General features: G+C 39.5%; 1 protein-coding gene across 1 annotated transcript in view; it reads left to right on the forward strand.

Annotated features, from left to right (window-relative positions):
• GYPA (glycophorin A (MNS blood group)) overlaps positions 1-16,218 on the forward strand; it is a 50,106-nt gene extending 33,888 nt beyond the window's left edge. The window contains exons 5-8 of the mRNA XM_061384098.1: positions 9,608-9,646; positions 10,652-10,737; positions 12,164-12,218; positions 15,988-16,218. Coding sequence (XP_061240082.1) covers positions 9,608-9,646; positions 10,652-10,737; positions 12,164-12,218; positions 15,988-16,004 — 197 coding nt within the window. The 3' untranslated portion in view covers positions 16,005-16,218. The remainder of the gene's footprint in view (positions 1-9,607; positions 9,647-10,651; positions 10,738-12,163; positions 12,219-15,987) is intronic.
• Positions 16,219-26,446: the final 10,228 nt, after the last annotated feature.

Raw genomic sequence — 26,446 nt, forward strand, 5'->3', positions numbered from 1 at the left:
TTTTCCTGGTCATCCCAGTGCCAGAAAAGTCTAACACTTAGAAAATGTCACTTTCTGACTTGGAAATTATTGAAGGCCTTTCATAGTTGGGGTGTATCCTTGTAAGAGTTTGCTTTGCTGAGATAAGACTTCTATCAGTTGCAAGGCAGGAGGGAACCAAGCTAAAACCAAGGACTGCATGAGATGACTTTATCACTTCATGACAGGAGCTCAGCAGCTGGAAGTTTGGGCAGAGAGCAAAACTACAGGGTATTCGTCCAACATTGCATTTTATATTCTTTCTAATGACATTCCATGTTAGAAAGTCAGTTGTTTGGGAAAGCTGTGTGCCTAGCGGTTAGAGCATAGTGCAGAGAGCTGGGAGACTAGATCTCCATGCCCAACTGTGTCTCTAACTCACAAGTCACCCACCTCTCCCGCACACTGGGAACAGGGGACCTGTCGTGCTCCCTCCCGCAATACCCAGACATCTCAGGCTGGTAGAGTTTTTCTGAACAACTGTGAGGTCAGAGCCATGACAATACGAGACAAAAGAGGTGAATATTCTGGAACAATTCAGATGTTATGCAAGTATGAGATGATATGACCACAAAAATTTGGAATATTTAATATTCTGGGTTGTATGTTCATTTATTCATTCCTGCCTCTGAAACCTAAAATTAAGTGATTCAGTCCAAGTAACAAATACATACTTTGTGCAAAGTGCCAGAGCAAATGTCATTTTAGTATTTGGGCACTATAAAATTTTTTTAAACTAGGAGTTTGAGGCCTTGCTAAACCTACCCTTTTATTCCCGTTTGCACTAATTTGCCACTTGAACATGAAACTCGTGTCAGTCTGAGAGGTTTGCCATCTTTGCTACTGGCTGCCCTCTAACGCCCACGTAAATGCACACTGTGTTCTCTTTCTTCATATTTTAGCCCATTTTAAGGTCACTTCTTCACCTTAATTCGCCCTTGTCCACATTTCCACCTAAAATTCTATCCATCCTTCAAGTTTCAGCCAGTGACTCAGTGCAAGCAGGCGGAGGGTGAGGCTTCAGAGTAAGTCTTCGGAGCCCAGTGAAGCTCAGGAACTGGGCCCTGTTGGTCCAAGACCCATGTGTTCCTTAGGTAGTGTGACACTGGACACATCTTCCATTATGCCTTGAGGTAAAAGTGCTTCTCTTGGAGACAGAGTGGAATTTTTCAGGTATAGTCTGGATATGTTCCTGAAAAAGAAGTAAAATGATGAAGGAAAAGACCCTCAGGTCAATATTGCTAGAGCAGAAAACAGTTTTTCTTAGAGGCTCTAACAAGAGGACATGGAAGTCTAAGAGGTATAAAGGAAGTAATACAATAAATTGGTGTGAACAAATCATCAAAATGAAGACTACGTGATTATTCTATCAATTCTAGCCCTTAGGGTATCTGGCAATCTCAAGGAATTTAGTTGTCATTTTTCTGTGTACAGTACATCCCAATGTTCACCAGCTAATATGCTAAAACATTGAGAAATCCTGCTGACAAGACCTCAACCAGGTGGAGATCTGGGAAGTTGGAATATTATTGGAAAACAGCAGAATTCAGTCTCAATTTTGTTCCTTACCTACTTTGTTAAACTGAGCCAATCATTTAATTTTCAAATTTATTATCTACAAAGTAAGCAAGTTAGATTAACTGTTCCAAGGGACTTGAAGGTAAAATGTAAAAGTATATTCTGAATTAATTAGGACAAAATTGAGATTGACTTTGAGTCAACGAATAAGGCAAACAGGAAAAGACCCTGATGCTGGGAAAGATAGAAGGCGGAAGAAGTGGGCAGCAGAGGATGAGATGGTCGGGTGGCATCACTGACTCAATGAACATGAGTTTGAGCAAACTCCTGGAGACAGTGAAGGACAGGGAAGCCTGGAGTGCCGCAATCCATGGGGTCGCACAGAGTCTGAGCACAGAGGACAGAGACGCAACTGAGCTGAGCGACTGAACAACAAATAACAGAAAGGGAAGGGCCTAGAGCAAAAGAGGGGAAAAAAAAAAGTAGGAAAGAAATGCTTCCTCGAATCCAGCCCATAAAAGGTTCAGGCTAGACTGTTAAAATTGTTTTGCTAAAGTTAAAATTAATTTTAATGAGCTGTCTCTCCCTAAGCATTTTCTTATTTGGATAGCAAAAAAGTTACACAGAACTGATTATCCCTGGCGAAAACCATGTTCCTCTTCTCTGACTTTGCTTAAAATTAGAGGCTTGAAAGTACCAGTTTTTAGAGGTGTGAGATCTTACCGTCGGCTCTTCAGCATATTCTTTTTACAACTTGTTGCAATTTTCTCTCCCTTTAAGGTCTTAGTCCACAGGCCTTCCCTACCAAAGGCTGTGCTGACAAGTGATAAGGACCCTCTGTAAGGAGGAGCGGCCTATTTGCAAAATGACTTATCTTGACCACTACTGAACACAAGATGGGATCCTCTTATGAAGAGCTCTGGGCATGGTTGTTTGGCTTGTTCTTTCTTTTTCCTACATCTTCCTTCGTGCCATAGACAGTGATCTTCCCCAAATGAAAGTCTGGTTCAAACACTTCATCTTTCCAGCTGCCTTAGGCAGTGAAATTTCATGCCCTGGTCCACAACACCCGGCACATCACTGCCTTCTCTGCTTCTCACACCCTCTGGTGCAGCCACATAGATTTTTGTGGTTCCTGCATCCCACGAGGGTGTCTTGAGTGCTGGGGCATCTCTGACACCACTGACTCTGTACCTAAATGTCCACAGAGTCGACCTGGTGAAACCCTAGACCACCTTCAAGGTGAGTTCAGAGAACCCCTCCATGAGGTCTTTCCATTTCCTCCTTTTGCGAATAGAACTGACCACTGTTTCCTGTGCCACCATTTCACCATCCCCCTAAAATACTTAATTACACTTAAATTAAAATTTTGTCTCTTTCCTAAGCTGGGATTTCCTTAATGGAAAAACCATGAATTATTTATTATTTCATTGTATCCCTAGTACAAAAGAGACATGCCTAAACATTCGTGTAAAGGAACACACAAGTGAGTAAGTGTCTAAGGGGCCCAGGAACCATTGTTGGCTGAAAAAGATGCACAACTTTACAGTTGAGAATTATGTTTTATTTGGCGGAATTTCTGAGGACTTAGGCCCAGAAAAAGCCTCTTAGATAGCTCTGAGGGACTGCATCGAAGAAGTAAGGGAGGATTTATATGAGTTTTACAACAGAAGTCAAGTAGTCAGAATGTCAAAGGATTACTTTTAATTAAAGAAAGCCAGACATCTCAAGTTAATAAATTTAGCACTTTTCCCTCTATGGGAAGATGCAAGAGTCCAGGCTTACTACAGTCATTCCTTTGATATACACCTTAACCATCTAGAGCCAGTGGCCTGAATCCCCTCAAGGTCTACAGTCTGCGGTGCCAGCAATGGCTGAAAGCATGGTTTCTGCAACATCCTTTGTTCACTGATACGGCGGGCAATTTTTTTCATCCACACCATCAAGGCCTATGAAACACATATGGATTCTAAACAGTCAATCATAAGATTTCATTTAGCTTTAACACACTATGCCAAGCACTGGGATCTTGTGGAGTTTTTAGCCAAAACCGAAGTAGGGGAGGTCAGAGAAGACCTCCTAATAAAAATGGCCTTGAACTGGGACCTGAGAAGTGGATAGCCAGCCAAGAAGGGGACCACGGGAGGATATTTCAGGCAAAGAGAAGACGAGGTACAAAGTGTGGGCTTGGAGAAGAGTATGCTGCATCTGAGGAACCAAGAGCTGTCCAGATGCCTGGACTCCAAGGGAGCGTGAAGTTGCAAGCACTGATGGGGAGGCAGGCAGGGGCTGGGGCAGGCAGGGTCTTGTAGGTGTTCATAAAGAGGAGGGGCACCGACCCATAGACTGAGCACACCTCCCTAACTAACCACTGAAACTCCGGACTCAGACAGGCAGAAAGCCTGGGGTAGCGCAATCTTTGCACTCAATGAAAACTCTAGATGGCTTCAGGTAAATTTTAGCTACCCAGGTGGCACTGGTGGCAAAGAACTCGCCTGCCAGTGCAAGAGACCAGACATGCAGGTTCGATTCCTGGGTCAGGAAGATCCCCTGGAGGAGGAAATGGCAAGCCATTCCAGTATTCTTGCCTGAAGAATCCCATGGACGGAGAAGCCTGATGGGCTGCAGTCCGTAGGGTCGCAAACAGTCAGACACAAATGAAGTGACTTAGCACGCATGCACTACTTAAAAACTTTAAATTTGGTGTGGTTTTATTTTTTTGTTTTTTACTTTGGGATTTTTTTTTCTTCTAGTTGTAAAATTGTGTGCTTGTTATTGAAACATCCAAAATATTGTGTCAGTCCGCTGTGGAGGCAGGTTTCCACTATTCTTACACTCATTCCGTGCATGCCCCTTTGCATGTGGCTTGTTTCATTCATCAGTACATTCATTTTAGGCACGATCCAGACACTGACCTCCCTGTCTCTCTGTAAGAACCTGGTCAAACAATTCGTTGCTGTATGTGAATTATATCTCATGAAAATGAGAAGATCTTTTTAAAAAAGAAAGGAAATTGGCCAAACATTTACAACAGCTAGTATTTCACTGAATACCCGCTATGTACGGAGCCCTGTTCTAGTGTGCAAGAGATTCAAAATGTGCCAGGCCTGGGATCTAGGAGCCCAGGGAAGCTTGTTTCAGAAAAGCTCATTGGTATCCACATGATTTATAAATGTGTGCCCTAAATGTGAATGAATTGCACTGAATTGAAAGTTGTAAAGGAAGATGTAACATTAACTAACAGAGAACATTTTTGTTCATTAGCTATTCTTTTTTATTTTTATATACCTTCATTGATTCCTAATGAAAATCTTTCTTTCCATAATTTTAATCTCAATAGGTGCTGAACCTCAACATTCCTATGATCTAGTTATTGTTTAAAAACACTTGGTCTTAACAGATGCACACTACTATATGTAAAATACATAAATAACAAGGACCTATTGTATAGCACAGGAGACTATATGCAATATTTAGTAATAACTTTAATGGAAAAGAACCTGAAAATTGCATATATATGTGTGTGTATGTATAACTGGATTACTTTTGAATTATAGTGAATCAACTAAATTTCAGTTGAGAAAAGCACGTGTTTTTACATTAGACTTTACAGCTTTGCATCTGAATGATGAAGGATACCTTAGAGATACTAGTCATTTATCACACCCTACAGTCCACGAGTCACAGTCGGGCACGACTGAGCGACTAAGTACACACTATACTAACTGATGTGTGTGTGTGAAGGCACACAAATTATATATTAAACTAACTTAGTCCTCTCAATGACGTTTTGAAGTAAGTATTATCATTTTACAGATGGGGAAATCAAGGCTCACTTTCTTCACCTGTAAGGCCCTGCCACATGAAAATTCTGGAGCTGCCACTGGGAGAGATGTGGGATGAATTTGTCTTGTGTGATGTGCTCTGTGGTCTGCTCATTGCCTCAACCTTAATCCCTTTCTCAACTTCTCTTTTGTACAGCTGAGTTTTCTTCGACCAGTGCCATTCCTAGTACAGAGTCACTCATTGATGGGCCTATTGTTGATACACCACCAGGAGATTTGTTCGTATTTTAAAACAGTTTTTCTCTGGAGTCATTGTCATGAGGCAGCTCTACTTAATGGGACTGTCTACTGCAGGGAAACTGACAAAGACCTAGAAATGGAAGCAAAATAGACAAAATCTCTCTCCTCTAGAGGAATTCTCGCTTCTGGAATGTTGCACAGGAATAATACTCTAGATTAAAGAAATTAAAGCTTCTAGCAAAACACATAAATGATGAATGTGAGCATGAAATGGTAGGCCAGGTAAAAGGGACCCAGTAGTGCAGTGGTGAGAGGGGGGCTTATGGTCAAACCTGGCTGGACTCAGCCCTGAGCTTGGCCCTGTCTCAGGTGCTGACCCTGAGTAGATTGAACCCCGAGTTCTCCAAAGGGTCTCCGTCATCTTATTTTTTAAATGGGGCTCATTTTACCTATCTCACAGTGTTACTCTAAGGATTAAATTTTAAAAATGTGTGAAAATTGCTTGACTGAGAGCCCAATACATCATACGTGCCCAGTAAAGTATAAGCCATCTGGGTCCTGAGATAAGGATGATCAGGTGGCATTCACTGTCTCTCTGATTATTCTTCTATGGAGAAGAAGATGACTTTGAAAGAGCAGGTTGAAAGCAGAAAATAAGAAGGTCTTTTGTAGGTGGGATTTTGGCAGGGTACTTTGGATTTAAAGTAAAGCCTCACAGAAGACTTAGCATAGCTCTTGGATCATTAGCAATGGAAACACTGAGAAAAAGGGAAGCAATGGGTTTTCAGAAGGACAGAGACCAAGAGACGAAAATTAAGCTAAGTGCTTAGAATCAATTACTGGACTTCTGGGTCCAGTTAAATAATCTACTTTTCAAAGTGATTTCAGTGTTAAGCCAACATGATAGTGTCAAACCAGAAAACATTCATGGGTCCACTGCAGACACACACAGCGCACATGCCATGAATCCTGTAAACAGTGAGCGGCGAAAAAATGACCCACTGCAATCATGTCTTTGACAAGGTCATGTAATGTGTGCAGTATGTTATTAGTAGTAAATTCAAGAAATGATGTAAAATTGCATCAGGTGACAGCAGAAAAAGAAATACTCTTGTGGACTGGTCAGGGGGGATTAACTCTAGCAGAGCATTCAGTTCAGTTCAGTTCAGTTGCTCAGGCATGTCCGACTCTTTGTGACCCCATGGACTGCAAAACACCAGGCCTCCCTGTCTATCACGATCTCCCAGAGTTCACCCAAACTCATGCCCATCGAGTTGGTGATGCTATCCAACCATCTCATCCTCTGTTATATCCTTCTCCTCCCACCCTCAATATTTCCCAGCATCAGTGTCTTTTCAAATGAGTCAGCTCTTCGCATCAAGTGGTGAAAATACTGGAGTTTCAGCTTCAACATCATTCCTTCCAATGAATATTCAGGACTGATCTCCTTTAGGATAGACTGGTTGGATCTCCTTGCTGTCCATGGGACTCTCAAGAGTCTTCTCCAACACCACACTTCAAAAGCATCAATTCTTCGGCACTCAGCTTTCTTTATAGTCCAACTCTCAATTCCATACATGACTACTAGAAAAACCATGGCCTTGACTAGACAGACCTTTGTTGACAAAGTAATGTCTCTGCTTTTTAATATGATGTCTAAGTTGGTCATAACTTTTCATCCAAGGAATAAATGTCTTTTAATTTCATGGCTACATTCACCATCTGAGTGATTTTGGAGCCCAAAAAATAATGTCTGCTATTGTTTCCACTATTTCCCCATCCATTTGCCATGAAGTGATGGGACCAGATGCCATGATCTTTGTTTTCTGAATATTGAGTTTTAAGCTAACTTTTTCATTCTCCTCTTTCACTTTCATCAAAATGCTCTTTAGTTCCTCTTCACTTTCTGCCATAAGGGTGGTGTCATCTGCGTATCTGAGGTTATTGATATCTCTCCTGGCAATCTTGATTCCAGCTTATGCTTCATCCAGCCCAGCATTTCTCATGATGTATTCTGCATAGAAGTCAAATAGCAGGGTGACAGAATGCAGCCTTACGTACTCCTTTTCCTATTTGGAACCAGTCTGTTGTTCCATCTCCAGTTCTAACTGTTGCTTCCTGACCTGCATACAGATTTCTCAAGAGGCGGCCAGGTGGTCTGGTATTCCCATCTCCTGAAGAATTTTCCACAGTTTATTGTGATCCACACAGTCAAAGACTTTGGCATAGTCAATAAACCAGAAATAGATGTTTTTCTCGAACTCTCTTGCTTTATCTATGAGCCAACGGATGTTGGCAATTTGATCTCTGATTCCTCTGTCTTTTCTAAAATCAGCTTGAACATCTGGAAGTTCACAGTTCACTTACTATTGAAGCCTGGTTTAGAGAATTTTGAGCTTTACTTTATTAGTGTGTGTTCAGTTCAATTCAGTTCAGTTTCTCAGTTATGTCTGACTCTTGGCGACCCCATGAAGTGCAGCATGCCAGGCCTCCCTGTCCATCACCAACTCCTGAAATCTACCCAAACTCATGTCCATTGAGTCGGTGATGCCATCCAACCATCTCATCCTCTGTCATCTTCTCCTCCTGCCATCAATCTTTCCCATAATCAGGGTCTTTTCAAATGAGTTAGCTCTTCACATCAGGTGGCCAAAATACTGGAGTTTCAGCTTCAACATCAATCCTTCCAATGAAAACCCAGGACCAATTTCCCTTAGGATGGACTGGTTGGATCTCCTTGCAGTCCAAGTAACTCTCAAGAGTCTTCTCCAATACCACAGTTCAAAAGAATCAATTCTTCAGCACTCATCCCTCTTTATAGTCCAACTCTCACATTCATACATGACCACTGGAAAAACCATAGCCTTGACTAGATGGACCTTTGTTGGCAAAATAACGTCTCTGCTTTTTAATATGCTATCTAGGTTGGTCATAACTTTCCTTCCAAGGAGTAAGCGTCTTTTAATTTCATGGCTGCAGTCACCATCTGCAGTGATTTTGGAGCCCAGAAAAATAAAGTCAGCCATGTTTCCTCTGTTTCCCCATCTATTTGCCATGAAGTGATGGGACCAGATGCCATGATCTTCATTTTCTGAATGTTGAGCTTTAAGCCAACTTTTTCACTCTCCTCTCATTGTGCAGTTGTTTGAGCATTCTTTGGCATTGTCTTTCTTTGGGACTGGAATGAAAACTGACTTTTTCCAGTCCTGTGGCCACTGCTGAGTTCTCTGAATTTGCTGGCATATTGAGTGAAGCACTTTCACAGCATCATCTTTTAGGATTTGAAATAGCTCAACTGGAATTCCATCACCTCCACTAGCTTTGTTTGTAGTGATGCTTCCTAAGGCCCACTTGACTTCACATTCCAGGATGTCTGGCTCTAGTTGAGTGATCACACCATCGTGATTATCTGGGTCATGAAGATCTTTTTTGTATAGTTCTTCTGTGTATTCTTGCCACCTCTCTTAATATCTTCTGCTTCTGTTAGGTCCATACCATTTAAGGCAACTGTATTAGGAACGTTTGCAGAAAGGAATCCAGTGAGACTGCTGGCAAAAACTCAGCTAAGGCAAAGTAAGGATTTGGATTCTGATGGTGGAAAATGGATAGCAACATGACTGAGCTTACATTCAGTCATGTCCAGCTCTTTTTGAGGATTGGACTGATGTTCATGTGGGATTACAGCTCAATATCTCTTTCTGATCACCATTTTTACATTTTTTAAAAATGCACTGCTTGTTGTGGAAGTCCATAGATGGTTCTTCCAATAGTTTCTCATATCCTTCCCTTTAGTGCATGAGGGAGTTTACTAATTCCTGATGAATGGAAACTTGTTGGGTAGCTGAAAGTAGATATTGGATTGTTAATGTTGAGGCTGACACATTACCTCATATATTTTACTTACTCACTGTTGAAAGTTGAACCGTGTAGTTCTTTAAACACATTTAAGGAATAACAAAAATCCACTAGACAGTCTAATTCCAAAAGAGTATTTTTTAAATATGCCATATGTTTTCTGACCGTATTTTCAAATATTTTCTTTTTAGGACCAAGGATAGTACTTCAACATAAATTCTCACAGCCAGGTATGTTAATATTTGACAAAGAATGATGATCATTCCATTTAACATTATGTAGTGCGAGTTTTAAATGCCTTGGAACTAGAAGCATCAATTTTATTTTTTAAGTTTATTTTCTTTCTGATTTTGCTTTAAAAAAATTTAATCGAAGTATAGTTACTGTACATTATTATTTGTTCTAGGTGTAGAATATAATGATTCACACTTTTAGAAGTGACACTCCATGTATAGTTGTTATAAAATATGGCTACATTCCCTGTGTGCTCTACAATATACGTGCTGTGCTTAGTTGTACATTCGTGTCCGACTCTCTATGACACCATGGACTGTAGCGCGCCAGGTTCCTCTGTCCATGGGCTTCTCCAGGCCAGAATACTGCAGTGGGTTGCCATTCCCTTCTACGGAGGATCTTCCCAACTCAGACATCAAACCCAGGTCTCCCGCACTATAGGCAGATTCTTTACTGTCTGAGGCAGCATGGAAGCCCTGCTGTACAATAATATATCCTTGCAGCTCGTTTTACACATGACAGCTTGTACCTCTTACTCTCTTATCCCCATATTGCCTTTCCCTCTTCCCTCTCCCCACTGGTAACCACTAGCTAATTTTAAAAACAAGAGTGTTACTTATTTCAGTCACACAAATTGTAAAAACAAATTATGTTCTTTTCAGAATCAAAATAGGCATTTCCAATTTCCTTAAAAATTTTAGAAACAGCAGTATATAATCTGATCATCATTTTTATTTTAAGTTATATATCTTCAGCTTTCTAGCCAACCGTGGGTACATCCAGAATAAATACAGATCCTTCCTGTCTTAGTCCAGATTTGTTTTTAAACTCTGTGCTACCACTTTGGAGCTACCTTCCCAACACTGTGTTTGTGGACTATCACTTTCCCCTATAAAAAGACAAAGCGATATTACCCTGATTTTACCTGCTTTATTTTACAAATGCTGTGTGGTCATTTACTTCACACTTTTATAATTTGCTCCTCTGTTTTTCTCCTATAGTAATGGTAAGCATTATTTTTGCGGTGATTGCTGGTATCGTTGGAATTATCGTCGGAAGTGCCGGCCTTATTTTGCTACTGCGAAGGGTGAGGACTCAGTTTTAATTTTTAAGTGCTGGTGTAAATAACTCCAGGAGGGTTTAACTCTGTGGCTCTAACTAAATTCAAAAGGAAAACAAAACTGCATGAAACTCCATCTTTTTCAACTGGACACAGAGAAGTCACTGAGTTACTCTAGTAGAATTTTTTATTTGCATTTGCCTATGAAGAATCCCCAAATACCAATCTACCTGTTTTCCAATGAAACATCCTCCAAGGCTTCTAACTTGGTTTAGTATATTTTGATGGATGTGGATGAAAGTCAAATGTCTAATTATAGTATCTAGTTTAATTTGCATATGAAAAATCTTTAAAATAACATGATATATTTATTAATGCTGAAAATATTTGCTTTTCTATTCTATTTCTTGGGACAGATTTGTCAAATTCCACCTATGACTTTTCAGCCATGAATGATGTTTTTCATCACTAAAGATACTTTTGAGTCTGTATGACAGCATTCCAAAGAACATCACCTTTGCTATATAACCTCCTGTTTAAGGTAGTTCAGACACAACATTTGTGTGTGTGATTATAATGCTAGTAATTTGGAATTATAATCCTAGGTCATTAAGTGCCTAGTCACAAAAGAGTGGTGCAATTGAGTTCGCATTCACCCTCTATTTTTATCTTTGTGATCTCCATACCACAGCCATTCTATATATGTATATATTCTTTATAAAATGCTTGTTTTCGAGAGCTCACAAAACTGCAATGTTAGGGCTATAACAACAAGATTGATAGTAAATCTACATAGAGTTCCCTTGCCCTTTTCTATTTTAACTATTTTTGTTAGGTGACTTTGATAATCATTCAAATCTATGATTGTTTAGCATTACTCCATGACAATTTATCTTCTCTAAATAATATTTTCTTAATAAAAGTAAAGTAATGAGAGAATCTGCTCTAATACGAGAGATTTTGTAAAGACTTGAATGGGAGATAACTCCTCTTGTTTGCAGTTTAAATGTTGGAGACAAAGTCATGCCCTGGTCTTTGGGCACAGATGACAAATTTAGTTGTCTTCTCTCTTGGCTGATGATCTAAATCTGAAAAAGACAATGACATACTTGGTTGGCAAAATTCAGAGAACATCTTGCATACGAATATAGTAGAATTGGGTCATGGTTATCAATTCAGCTTTTCATTACAGCAGGGAACTATGACGCAGTCAATGTTTGGGGTAATAGTTCACCTATGGAAATAACAAATATTATTTAGAAATAAAACTTTAAAGCAAAGTTTGTAGGTTATCTATGAAATAATAGCTTTTTCCACAAAAGAACTCTACAACGTGAATTTTAATTGAAAGAAAACAAACTTTAACCAAAAAATGTGCTTTTAATCTATTTTTCTTACTGTGTCTAAGTTTATAAAATTGTGGCATTAACGTTCTTCTGCCTTTTATTCATAGAGATATCGAGAACGAACAAGTACTCCTAAAACTTCTGAACAACCAGAAGAAATAGGTTGGTGCTATTTTTATTGCCTTTTGCCTTTTTGGAAGGAACATAAATTAATGACTTACTTTTATACTCTTCAATATAATGAAATTTTCCCTTAGGTATAAATTATCTTTTTAAAAAAAGTAAAACAAATACTGCACATAAAGCAAAAACCAAGTTCTTTTGTGTACTTTTTATTTTCCAAACTGCAAAGTTGAGTATAGGAGAACCTGTAGGGGGCTAGTTCAATAGCCCCAAATCTGGAGCCAGACCTTGGTTTGAATCCGTATTCCACCACTTAGCAGCTGTGTAACCCTAAGCCAGCTATTCTTATGGAGATAATAATAGTGAGTGGGCTGATAATTCAACATGGGGATAATGATGGTGTTCATCTCACAGAGTTTCATGAGGATCGAATGAACTACCATAAGTAGTAGAGTGCCTAGAGCAGTTCTTGGCCAGAGTAAGCACCCAATGCCTAGTAGCTGTTATAAATACTGCAGCCTCCACACTCAATGACCTCTGCACAAGTGGCCAGTCACTAGGCTCCCTTATCATTTCCACTCTCAGGTGGAAAGGGGATACATAAACATGGCAAAAATAGCAGGAGTATCTTGTTCACCCAGAATAGTATTGACTTAAATAGTGTTTTCCAAAAACAGACAACCTTAAAAAAGTGTGAGATTTTTATATTTAAAAGTATCCAGATATTAGTACTTTCTTGCAGGAAAAAAAAAATGTAAACTCTAACAAGCCTGGAGCATCCATTACCAGCATGAGAGTAATTCCTAAAGGCTGAGTAGTAGTTGCTGCTTCTACTATGTGTTTTAATACCTAACCAATTTTATTAATTATGGCCTGTTACATAATTTCACTAATTGAGTATATGGTTCTATTAACATTAAACTTTGACATCTGTTTGGGGAGATAATCACCAAACACAAGTCGCTGTAGAATGGGCTTTAAATGCTCAAGCAAAAGGGAACTGATTCTGCTTTCTACAAAATTGAAGTTTTTCTCAAAATTATCAAAAATCATGACAGATTTTAGGGGCTGTAAATTTCCAGATTCCAATATTTAACCCTAGACCTAGCACCTATCTTCAAAGGACTTGCTAGGTTTTTTAGATTTTGGGGTCATAAAAAACAGAAAGTTTCAACTCTCTACTGCAGCCATATAACCTATATGCAGAACTAGCTTCATCACATTATCTTGTAGGTTCTTAAAGATTAAAGATGATCAGTATATAATTATTTAGTCCTGGGAGTTTCATGCTTAGTAGGGTGAATAGTGTACATGTCATTCTCAGCTACCAGGATTAATAAGACTCAATGTACAGATACCTAGAACAGCAAATGTTTTGAGTCCTGTAGCAGATTCACTTTTTTAAACTAAGGTTACTTCATTATAGGATTTGCAGTTCGGACAAATATGTGTTATTTCTTTTACCTATATTCTGCATTGTTTCAAAAAAAATGTTTGAAGATGTTTTTAAAATGGAGCAATTACTAGTCAAGACTTAATGTTTAGTTACCTAAATTTCCATATGCTTTTAACTATTGATTTATTTTGGTGACAATTTTAGTGTTTAATGTTTTGTCTGCTTTTTTTTTTTCATATAAACTTGAGCCTTTCCATGCAATAGCTCACAAAAATTTGGGACAATTTAATTCATCAAAGTTCATTAAAATATCCTTGTTAGTTTAAGTGCAACAGACAATTTCCAAATGCTCACTGTGGTTTGGGCACCTACACACTTATTAGATATACCAATAGGAGTCTCTGTCCTCTAGAAGCTGAGCATCTATTGGAAACTGACTGTGGTCATTGTAGGGAACAGGTTTAAGGTAGCAGAGGCATTAGCATCTAAAAAGTCTGGGGCAGGTATTAATAGCAAAGGCTTCTGCAGATGAAATCACCAGAGGTCAGCCTTAAAGGCTGGATAGACATTTCTAGGGGAAAGTCAGTTCTAGACAACAGTCCAGCTTGAGCAAAAGCATAAAAGAAGACAGAATATGGTGTAGTCAAGGAACTGTGTGCATTTCCTCATTAGCAAGATTAATGCCTCAGTTCTTCATTTATGTCTCAAATACACATAAATGCAGTGGAAAGTGAGATGAATCATATTTTAGGTTCAATTCACCTTTCCTTATTTGTGCAAATGAAGTTATTAAATGTGTCATAGTAAGTTAGTGAAATCGTTACCAGAGAGTAGATTCTTGGCAGAAAGCATTAATAGACGAGGCACATAAGTCAAGAAAATAAAGGGTTTATTAATAAGTAATAGGATGTTCTCGGGGGAGTGTGAGTATATTCAGGGGGGTAGCTTCTCTGAATTCCTTTAGCAAGCTGGTTATATGGAGTGTAAAAATGAGTGGGCAGAATGTTCATTGGGAGGGGAGAGGTTTGTAGTGATAATTCCTGATTTTCACCCCAACTCCACCTTTCTAAGGAGAGAAGGGATCTTTGTCTTTATTCAGTCTTGATCAGAAGTGTCACAGCATCAGTACATGATGGAAACTACTTACCTGCAAGGCTGATTTTATTGTAATGAGAACATAATGAGCAAAAGGTACATTTGGACACTGGAGATTCCGCCTTTCGCTACCTTTCTTTGTCTGCCTCCAGGACACTTGTTAGCCCCAAATGTATGGGTTCTTATCAGTCCAGAGGTTTCCTGTTTTCTGTCTGCCCAAGGACCTGCTTTGTTTACAAGATGTGGGGTTTCCTGCCATTTGGCCTGTGCCACCCTTTGTCTGCTCATTTCTAGCTATCTGCCTGCTCTAACAAAATGGGTTATCAAATCAGACCCCACTTCATAGGAAATTTAGGAAAACACACAAGATTCCAGAAAGTGGGTTAGCCCTATTTTTGTAGAATACTGCTCTAAAGTAACTCACAAGTCAAAGGCAATAAGAGCTGGGAGTGGTCATGCCATCTCAACAAGAACAAGAGACGTTGGGGTATAAAGAATGAATTGCTTTTACCTCCTTGAACTTGCACAGGATTAATGGTTGGTGGGAAATGAGAATAAGTCAATCTGAGTTAACTGCCCACAGTGATGGCCACATGTGACTTCTATCAGTCCATTTGCTATGGCAGAATTTGGGGGTGCACCATTCCTGTAATTCCCCAATCAAAGGAGACTGTGGGAAATGCTCTGCTTCCATAACAGCAAAGTTTTAGCCCATCTGTTTCACACAGTTTCTGGAAGTAACATAAATCCAACCTACTAGCTAAGGAAAGGGGGATATCACACTTGGTGTGGGAGGCCGGCCCTTCTTTCACATGGTAGAATCAGAGAGGAATTTAGCAGTGAGTTTCTGTACAGCCTTGCCCGTGCTTATGTCTAAGAAAAACCAGTTACTTCTGAAAGAGATTACAAACTAGGAACCTTGTCTTAAATTCAAACACGTATGTGTAATTCCACCCACTTATCATTTACTGCTTTCACGATACATACATGATACTGTATGTATCATTTACATACACTCTATTCCACCCCTTCACAAGTTCTCTATTAGTTTCTCGTCTCTGCAGAAGTTAGGACAAGAGCAGTTATGTTTGTTCCTTAAGTTCTAAGGCTTTTAGAATAGATTTTCTAAGAAATTCTGTTTCACTACACAGAACTCTAATAGAGATAATCTGAAAAGAAATTCCTTTCATTTCCTAACAGTTGTATTCAAGGACAACTCTGTAAGAATATAGAATCCTGAAATTTATTTTATGAATTGATTTCCCACTGTATTTAAATATAATTGTGTTTAATACCACCGTTTTGTTTTTTATCTAGAAGATCTGCCACAGTAATCGATGAGAGTCGGTTCACCAAATCAAGTTTTGGAAGAACTCAAAGACAAGACTTCAATCATGTAAAAAATAAACATGTACATTTTGGTCAAGTGAAAAATGAACATGTCAAAAAACCTATATGTTGTATACCTTCCCAAGTTGTACAATTTCAGGATAAAAATTTCATTATAATGAGTCCAGTGACAACTGTTTTCTTTAATGCTTGCTTTTGTATGTTAACATAATTTTTATAATTAAATGACTTAGAATTCTTATTCAAAACTTTAGTTGGCTTCGTCCACAATTCTTTAAGACTGACATTCTATTCTTTGGCATTTTAATGATTATGCTTTCAAATGAACAGATTTGTAATATCTAGATAAAATCTAAGCTTTCTTCTCATTCTAAACTTCTGAGTCTATTTTCGTTATTTTGAATAAATTAAAAGGAGAGCAAAATGTTATTATTTCCTTCATTGCTGAACAGGCAAGGTATGTGTTACATTAAAGATGATGTTTTAATCATACTAATAAATCTTGTGCTTAGAAATGCCTTTCATACATACCTATATACATACATACACATATGTACATATACATAGATAAAGAAGTGGAATAGATATAAATATATAAAATGGCATGCACATTCATCCTTTGATGCATACATCAACACAAAAGTTTTTTCCTATTAAAGAAGTGGGATAGTACGCATGTATAAATGACTCATTTATGATAACTTGTCTGAAAGTCTTAAGTGTTAACTCATTCAGGGCACAGACATGAACTGTGTTCCACTGGAATATTTAATTATGTCAGTGGGCAGAGTATCCTGAGAAAAAGACTTAATGACTTTGCTTACAAAAAGAAACTTCTGAATAACTCTATAAATGCAATGCTGCTACGTCGCTTCAGTCGTGTCCGACTCTGTGCGACCCCATAGAGGGCAGCCCACCAGGTTCCCCTGTCCCTGGGATTCTCCAGGCAATAACACTGGAGTGGGTTGCCATTTCCTTCTCCAATGCAGGAAAGCGAAAAGTGAAAGTGAAGTCGTTCAGTGGTGTCTGACTCCTAGCGGCCCCATAGACTGTAGCCCACCAGGCTCCTCCATCCATGGGATTTTCCAGGCAAGAGTACTGGAGTGGGGTGCCATTGCCTTCTCTGATAGATGCAATAAGATATGCAAATTTGACATGTAGTTGAATATATAAAAAGGTTACCCTGTATTCTCAATTAAATGCTTTAATCTGTCCAGTCCTAGTTTCTATTTTTAATAAAGTTTTGGAAATTGGTTTAAATAACTTAAAAGAAATTTCTGAATCCTGGAGACTAAGGTTTTGTGACTGTACACTTATCACTCATTTGTAGTAAAACTTGAAAAGCAATGTAAAAACATTGTGTATTCTTGTGATATTCCATTTAAACATCCATATGGCTTTTCATTATTGCATGATAATTAAGGAAATAGTATTATGTACATATTTGAGCTTGGCAACTTAGACTTACTTTTTTATATGTTAAAAAATCTAATTTTTAACCTACTTGCATGTTCAGAGAGTGTTGGTTGTACTAAATCGATTATAGAAAAATAAAGAATAAGAACAATGTATTTCTGTTGATATATATTGTGAAAGTAGTTACAACAATATTATTGTGTTAAATTAATCAAGTGAATGGCCCAAGCATCAGTACAACTTTCAGTTCAGTTCAGTTCAGTCACTCAGTCGTGTTCAACTCTTTGCGACCCCATGAATCGCAGCACGCCAGGCCTCCCTGTCCATCACCAACTCCCGGAGTTCTATTCTTTTCAATAAAAACAAAATGTTTAACCAAGAGAGAACATTCAGCTAAACTTGTCTCTAAAGCAATTTACAAGTCAGACACAATAAGACATCAGATGGCCCTGCCATGTATACCAGAGCAAGAGTCCAGAGAAAAATTAAAATAGGAATTACTTTAACCTTGAACTTTTCCTCAATTTCTCTGTACTTCTATTGATGAATTTTTCATATTTAAATTTAATGTTTGTGGGAAGAAACTTCCCACAAACTTGACTCTTCATATTTTTATAATCAAGTCATCATAAGATTATAGTAAAGAAATCTTACCTACAAAGTTAATATGACCCTATAAATGGCGAACTTGGAATTTCTTAAACTTTGGGACTAGAGCCATGGGGTGTGAGTGAAGCTGATTAGAAAATATTATCCTTCAGGCCTGGGTGTTTGCTTGTATAGGTGTGAGCAAAGGGTCTACAGTGGACAGAAAATGAATGGAGAACGGGCGAGATGCTGGAAGGCAGAACATGGAGAGGCAAGGATGATGTGGTGAAAGGGGTATTGTAGTGTACCCGTAATAGTAACTGAGGAAGAGTCTTCTGATTTATTCTAAGCATTTGTCTTATCAAATGCTGCAAATTTCACACAAGCAAATCCTAAGAGCACTTAGGCAAAAATTAGTACAAAAATCTACCCAGTGTTATGTATAGACTTCTTACTATGTTAACCCAGTGGTCACCTGACCTGACTCTTGAGAAATTGTATGCAGGTCAGGAAGCAACAGTTAAAACTGGACATGGAACAACAGACTGGTTCCAAATAGGAAAAGGAGTACATCAAGGCTATATATTGTCACCCTGCTTATTTAACTTATATGCAGAGTACATCATGAGAAATGCTGGGCTGGAAGAAGCACAAGCTGGAATCAAGATTGCCAGGAGAAATATAAATAACCTCAGATATGCAGATGACACCACCCTTATGGCATAAAGTGAAGAGGAACTAAAAAGCCTCTTGATGAAAGTGAAAGAGGAGAGTGAAAAAGTTGGCTTAAAGCTCAACATTCAGAAAACGAAGATCATGGCATCCGGTCCCATCACTTCATGGGAAATAGATGGGGAAACAGTAGAAACAGTGGCAGACTTTATTTTTGGGGCTCCAAAATCACTGGAGATAGTGATTGTAGCCATGAAATTAAAAGACGCTTACTCCTTGGAAGGAAAGTTATGACCAACCTAGACAGCATATTCAAAAGCAGAGACATTACTTTGCCAACAAAGGTCCATCTAGTCAAGGCTATAGTTTTTCAGTGGTCATGTATGGATGTGAGAGTTGGACTGTGAAGAAGGCTGAGCGCCGAAGAATTGATGCTTTTGAACTGTGGTGTTGGAGAAGACTCTTGAGAGTCCCTTGGACTGCAAGGAGATCCAACCAGTCCATTCTGAAGGAGATCAGTCCTGTGATTTCTTTGGAAGGAATGATGCTAAAACTGAAACTCCAGTTCTTTGGCTGCCTCATGCGAAGAGTTGACTCATTGGAAAAGAGTCTGATGCTGGGAGGGATTGGGGGCGGAGGAGAAGGGGATGACAGAGGATGAGATGGCTGGATGGCATCACTGACTCGATGGACATGAGTCTGAGTGAACTCTGGGAGTTGGTGATGGACAGAAGGCCTGGCGTGCTGCGATTCATGGGGTGGCAAAGAGTCGGACACGACTGAGCCCCTGAAATGAACTGAACTGAATGTGTTTGTGCCTTTAGCTCTATTTAGCTGGAATGTCCACTGGAAACTCAAAAAGGACTTTACACCACTAGCTTTAAACAAGACATCTAAATTCTCATGTGTTGCTTGTCCTATGATTTGAATTCCATCCCCTCATTAATGGACTTCCTTCAGGGCTCAGCCAGTAAGGAGTCTGCCTGCAATGCAGAAGACCCGAGTTCAATCCCTGAGTTGGGAAAATTCCCTGGAGAAGCAAATGGCAACCCATTCTAGTATTCTTGCCTGGGAAATCCCATAGACAGAGGAGCCTGGCAGGCTACAGTTAATGGGGTCGCAAAGAGTCGGACACGACCGAGCAACTTCACTTCTCTCCCTCCTTAACTGAGTGTCATTGAAAGATGGGACTTTCATTCATTTCATAATTCCTCCATGGCTTCCCAAAACTTGTTTCTTATTTCATGACACTTTTCTTAATATTTATTTATTTATTTTTTTTTTAAATTTTAAGGTCTGTGTAAATCACAGCCGCCAGGCCCCAACTGTTTGCTCAAACTGTCTCCTGGGTGGATCTCTTCCTCGGGAGGAGAACCCACGTCTCCTCCTGCCTTTCACCCTTCACAAGTGCCTAACCCTGAGCTGGGTTGGGGCTGAGCCCTTTTCTTAATATTTAAAATGGCATTATGCATAGTAATATCATAAAGATATCACACAGCATGACGTGGAAAGAGAATCGATCTTGATGCCAGCGTTTAAAGCTTTGCTTATTTATTCACATATTTTCTGTTTCCTGGTCTGCAATGTGAGGATGAGAATAGTTACCTTGCAAAATGTCTTGAGATTTACTCAAAATGAAGTCTATAGTGTGGCCAGCACCAAGGGGGTGCTTGTGTCTTCTGAACATTATAGAAGTCGATTCTCACTTGAGAAATCTAAACAGCAGATGCTCTATTGCTGCCTGATGGTGCAGCCAGGAATGGTAGTGATGCAGGTGTGAAAGCATTTCTCAAGTTGGCAGGGGAGGTGCAATGAGAAGAAGGCTTTCCTGTGGGCTTTATATGGGATAGGTTGGGGGAGGGGTGGTGTTGGTTATAGCAGAGATGGCTTCATAGAGGAAGGAACAGGTTTTAATAGAAAATAGAAGTGCAGCCAGACAACTAAGGGCTGAACAAGATGGAAGCAATCAATTGGTAGAGATGGATTTAGAAATGCCTAGAGAATGGGAAGTGAGAGGTCCCCAGTGATGGGAAAGTTGCATATCCTGCAAAAGCACCTACAAGAGAAAGATTCAAATGAAAAATCTCTGCCAAGAGTAGAATGCGGGGCCACTGTGAAGATATTGGTGTAGTCAAAAATTTCCCATTCTCTTACCTGTTTTTCCCTTACTCTGTTCCAATGCAAGGGGGAGGGATCAGAAGTTTCACATGTCAAGATGCAGGAAGAGGAGTGAAAGCTCTGGGTAGGATGGGAGGAGGAAGATGACCATCTCTTTCCTAATGCTAGGAAGGTGGAAGGAATACAAACATCAATTCAAAATCAGAATGGAAAGTTTGATTACTGCAGTGGTAATCAAAATCAACTAAAAATCAAAACTTCTTAGTTTTTGTACAGTCCATTTACAGTTATAAAATATTGGCTTTATTCCTCATGTTGTACAATATGTCCCTGTAGCTTAGCTTGCACCCAATAGTTAGTATCTCCCACTCCGTCAACACTATATTGCCCTTTCCCCCTGCTAAGTCACTTCAGTCATGTCCAACTCTGTGCGACCCCACAGACGGCTGCCCACCAGGCTCCCCTGTCCCTGGGATTCTCCAGGCAATAACACTGGAGTGGGTTGCCATTTCCTTCTCCAATGCATGAAAGTGAAAAGTGAAATTAAAGTCGCTCAGTTGTGTCCGACCTTCAGCAACCCCATGGACTGCAGCCTTCCAGACTCCTCCATCCATGGGATTTTCCAGGCAAGAGTACTGGAGTACGGTGCCATTGCCTTATTCATGGATTGGAAGAATCAATATAGTGAAAATGAGTATACTACCCAAAGCAATTTATAGATTCAATGCAATCCCTATCAAGCTACCAATGGTATTCTTCACAGAGCTAGAACAAATAATTTCACAATTTGTATGGAAATACAAAAAACCTTGAATAGCCAAAGCAATCTTGAGAAAGTAAAATGGAACTGGAGGAATCAACCTGCCTGACTTCAGGCTCTACTACAAAGCCACAGTCATCAAGACAGTATGGTACTGGCACAAAGACAGAAATATTGATCAATGGAACAAAAGAGAGAGCCCAGAGGTAAACCCATGTACCTATGGACACCTTATCTTTGACAAAGGTGGCAAGAATTTACAATGGATGAAAGACAATCTCTTTAACAAGTGGTGCTGGGAAAACTGGTCAACCACTTGTAAAAGAATGAAACTATAACACTTTCTAACACCATACACAAAAATAAACTCAAAATGGATTAAACATCTCCATGTAAGACCAGAAACTATAAAACTCCTAGAGGAGAACATAGGCAAAACACTCTCCGACATACATCACAGCAGGATCCTCTATGACCCACCTCCCAGAATATTGGAAATAAAAGCAAAAATAAACAAATGGGACCTAATTAAACTTAAAAGCTTCTGCACAACAAAGGAAACTATAAGCAAGGTGAAAAGACAGCCTTCAGAATGGGAGAAAATAATAGCAAATGAAACAACTGACAAACAACTAATCTCAAAAATATACAAGCAACTCCTACAGCTCAATTCCAGAAAAAATAAATGACCCAATCAAAAAATGGGCCAAAGAACTAAATAGACATTTCTCCAAAGAAGACATACAGATGGCTAACAAACACATGAAAAGATGCTCAACATTACTCATTATCAGAGAAATGCAAATCAAAACCACTATGAGGTACCATTTCACGCCAGTCAGAATGGCTGTGATCCAAAAGTCTACAAGCAATAAATGCTGGAGAGGGTGTGGAGAAAAGGGAACCCTCTTACACTGTTGGTGGGAACGCAAACTAGTACAGCCACTATGGAGAACAGTGTGGAGATTCCTTAAAAAACTGGAGATAGAACTGCCTCATGACCCAGCAATCCCACTGCTGGGCATACACACTGAGGAAACCAGAAGGGAAAGAGACACGTGTACCCCAATGTTCATCGCAACACTGTTTATAATAGCCATGACATGGAAGCAACCTAGATGTCCATCAGCAGATGAATGGATAAAGAAAGCTGTGGTACATATACACAAGGGAGTATTACTCAGCCATTAAAAAGAATACATTTGAATCAGTTCTAATGAGCTGGATGAAACTGGAGCCTGTTATACAGAGTGAAGTAAGCCAGAAAGAAAAACATAAATACAGTATACTAATGCATATATATGGAATTTAGAATGATGGTAACAATAACCCTGTATACGAGACAGCAAAAAAGACACTGATGCATAGAACAGTCTTTTGGACTCTGTGGGAGAGGGAGAGGGTGGGATGATTTGGGAGAATAGCACTGAAACGTGTATAATATCATATATGAAACGAAGCGCCAGTCCAGGTTCGATGCACGATACTGGATGCCTGGGGCTGGTGCACTGGGACAACCCAGAGGGATGGTATGGGGAGGGAGGTGGGTTCAGGATGGGGAACACGTGTATACCTGTGGCAGATTCATGTTGATATATGGCAAAACCAATAAAATATTGTAAAGTTAAATAATAAAATTTTAAAAATTAAATTAAATTAAAAAAAAGAAAATAGATCATAATATCACCTAATTTTAAATAATCACAAAAGTCCATCTACAATGAAAAAATCAATGGTTTAAAATCATGACTGCTACAAGCTGTGAGCTATGGGAAGAAGGGTTAAGTGACTTATTAGCAGGAAGAAAACCAGGCTTGGCAATAAATATCACCTACTACAGGGAAAATGTGCCTTGGAGACTGGTATTTTTTTAACTCCCCAGATTATCAGTATTTAAAAACAAATGATACAATCAGAAGGTTTTTTGGCTTGCTTTTTTTAATTTTCAGATTTCCAGGCACAATTTCTTCCAAAGGTCCTGAGAAAGGTACTCAGATTTACCCTCCATTCTGAGTGAAAGAGCTCTTGTGTGGGCAGCTAGGAAAGATTGGTGGTGGTTTAGTCACTAAGTCATGTCTGACTCTTGTGACCCCATGGACTGTAGCCCACCAAGCTCCTCTGTCCAACGGTCTTCCCAGGCAAGAATACTGGAGTGGGTTGCCATTCCCTTCTCCAGGGGAATCTTCCCAACCCAGGGTTCGAACACCAGTTTCCTGAATTGCAGGTAGATTCTTTACTGACTGAGTTACCAGGGAGGCTCGAAAGATTGTTTAGTGGTCTTCTATTCCCAGGGTCCTACCAGGGTAGGACAGTTTATTGTGATCCACACAGTCAAAGGCTTTGGCATAGTCAATAAAGCAGAAATAGATGTTTTTCTGGAACTCTCTTGCTTTTTCCATGATCCAGCGGATGTTGGCAATTTGATCTCTGGTTCCTCTGCCTTTTCTAAAACCAGCTTGAACATCAGGAAGTTCACGGTTCACATATTGCTGAAGCCTGGCTTGGAGAATTTTGAGCATTACTTTACTAGCATGTGAGATGAGTGCAATTGTGTGGTAGTTTGAGCATTCTTTGGCATTGCCTTTCTTTGGGATTGGAATGAAAACTGACCTTTTCCAGTCCTGTGGCCACTGCTGAGTTTTGCAAATTTGCTGGCATATTGAGTGCAGCACTTTCATAGCATCATCTTTCAGGATTTGAAATAGCTCAACTGGAATTCCATCACCTCCACTAGCTTTGTTCGTAGTGATGCTTTCTAAGGCCCACTTGACTTCACATTCCAGGATGTCTGGCTCTAGGTCAGTGATTACAAGTCTTCAATTCCCAGGGTTCCTACCAGGGTAATTCACTTATAACTGACTGGCATAATTATTATACCATTTTGGTGAACACTGTAATATCCCACAGAATATTGTTATTGCTGTTAGAATGACCACAAAATGAGACATACAGTTCCAAACATACCTAGTCATTTCCAGAAGGGGTGCAAATTATTTTGCATGGAAGATTCAAGGGACTGTCTGTACGATCAGTGAGATTTTCTTTCTGATTTTGCCTGATATTAACATTCCATTAGAATCCAATTGGAAAAAACACTGAAGGTGGTTTACTGATATTTCATCTTTAGGTGTAGTGGGAAGAAACTTTCCTCTATTCGAATTTCTGAAGTGAAGGCTCCAGAAGACTCATCAACCTCCCTTCCTCCACCCCTTGCCTGCCAAGGTTCAGACTGAGAATAGGCACAGATTCTCCCACTTTGGACACGTGGCATGTGGCCAGGAAAGGGCAAGCTGTGGAAGAGTCTGAGTTACTATTACCAAACCTCTTTTACTGTGGGAGACCTGGGTTCGATCCCTGGGGTGGGAAGATCCCCTGGAGAAGGGAAAGGCTACCCACTCCAGTATTCTGGCCGGGAGAATTCCAAGGACTGTATAGTCCATGGGGTTGCAGAGTCAGACATGACTGAATGACTTACAGTCCCCAAATCTGTCCCTTCTGCATTTCCACTGGGTTTTCCTCTGATTAGCGTTGCCACATTAGAATAGGAGCCAGAATCCTTGGCTTATAGGTTGGCCACCATCTTGTAACCTTTCCCTGGCCTTCAGAAACCTCACTTGACACAGGCCTGCTTCTTTTAGATGCTTGGAGAATCCTCAAGGGAGAATTCTGACTCCTAGCTTCACAGTTGTGAATCCACAGTTGGGAATTTCAAGATTTCAGGATAGCCCTTGGTCATGTTTTTTCCAGGCAGTGGCCAGAAATCTTATATGCTCAGTACCTCTGAACTTGGCAAGAGGAAGAGGCTTGAATAGCAGGAGAAAAATGATAGGATATCATCTCCCCTTGCCATAATTATATTGCATTTATTTAGCTTTTCCCAATTTTCCTTGAAAGGAGACATATGGGAAACTTAAGACCTAATTTCTTCCAAGAAGAGAGTTTTAGTTCTGGAAACTTGTTTCTTACTATGAGAGTAATAAAACTTGTCATCCACAATAATTAAAATTATACCACATAAGCTACTTTACAGAATTATTTATGGAGAATTTGTTTTATTTTTTTTTTTCCTACATGGCTTTTCCCCCTCCTTCAGGCTCTGGGTGTATAAACTCTGGGTAGTAGAGGGAGGAATATTCATAGGAATTTTTTATTTCATCAGAAGCTTTAAAATTGAGTTAAAAAATAAAATATTAAAAATTTTTTATTATCTGTTAGTGTGCAAAGATACCTCTGAAGGACTTGGAGGGGTAATGCTCTGAGATTGGCACTTCTTGGGTGATGGTGCTGCCCACTGATTTCTGTGAGAAACTTGTGGGTTTTAGTTATATCATAGAGTTTTGTCTAAATCAAGGAGATCTTACTTACTTTAGCTAAGAATGTTAAAACTGAGGAGTTTGGATCAAGATAGTGAGGTAGGAAGATCCCACACATTCAACTTCAGAATATTATTTGGTGATACTTACTCAATAGCCCTTTAAAATTACTCATACATATGCATATATAATGGAATATAAGCCATAAAGAAGAATAAAATCTTGCCATTTGCAACAAGCTGGATGCACCTAGAGGGTATTATGCTAAGTGAGATAAGTCAGACAGAGGAGATTTGGGAATTAGGCAAAATATGTGAAGGTGATTAAGAGATACAAACTTCCAGTTATAAAATGACTATTGCTGTTATTGTTGTTCAGTCGCTAAGTCGTGCCCAATTCTTTGCGACCCTATGGACTGTAGTTCACTAGACTCCTCTGTCCATGGTATTTTCCAGGCAAGAATACTGGAGTTGGTTTCCATTTCCTGCTCCACCACTATCTCCTAGAGTTTGCTCAAAGACATGTCCATAAAAGATGGAATGTAATATACATCCTAGGG

Source organism: Bos javanicus, chromosome 17, assembly GCF_032452875.1.
Source record: "Bos javanicus breed banteng chromosome 17, ARS-OSU_banteng_1.0, whole genome shotgun sequence".
Classification (NCBI taxonomy): Eukaryota; Metazoa; Chordata; class Mammalia; order Artiodactyla; family Bovidae; genus Bos; species Bos javanicus.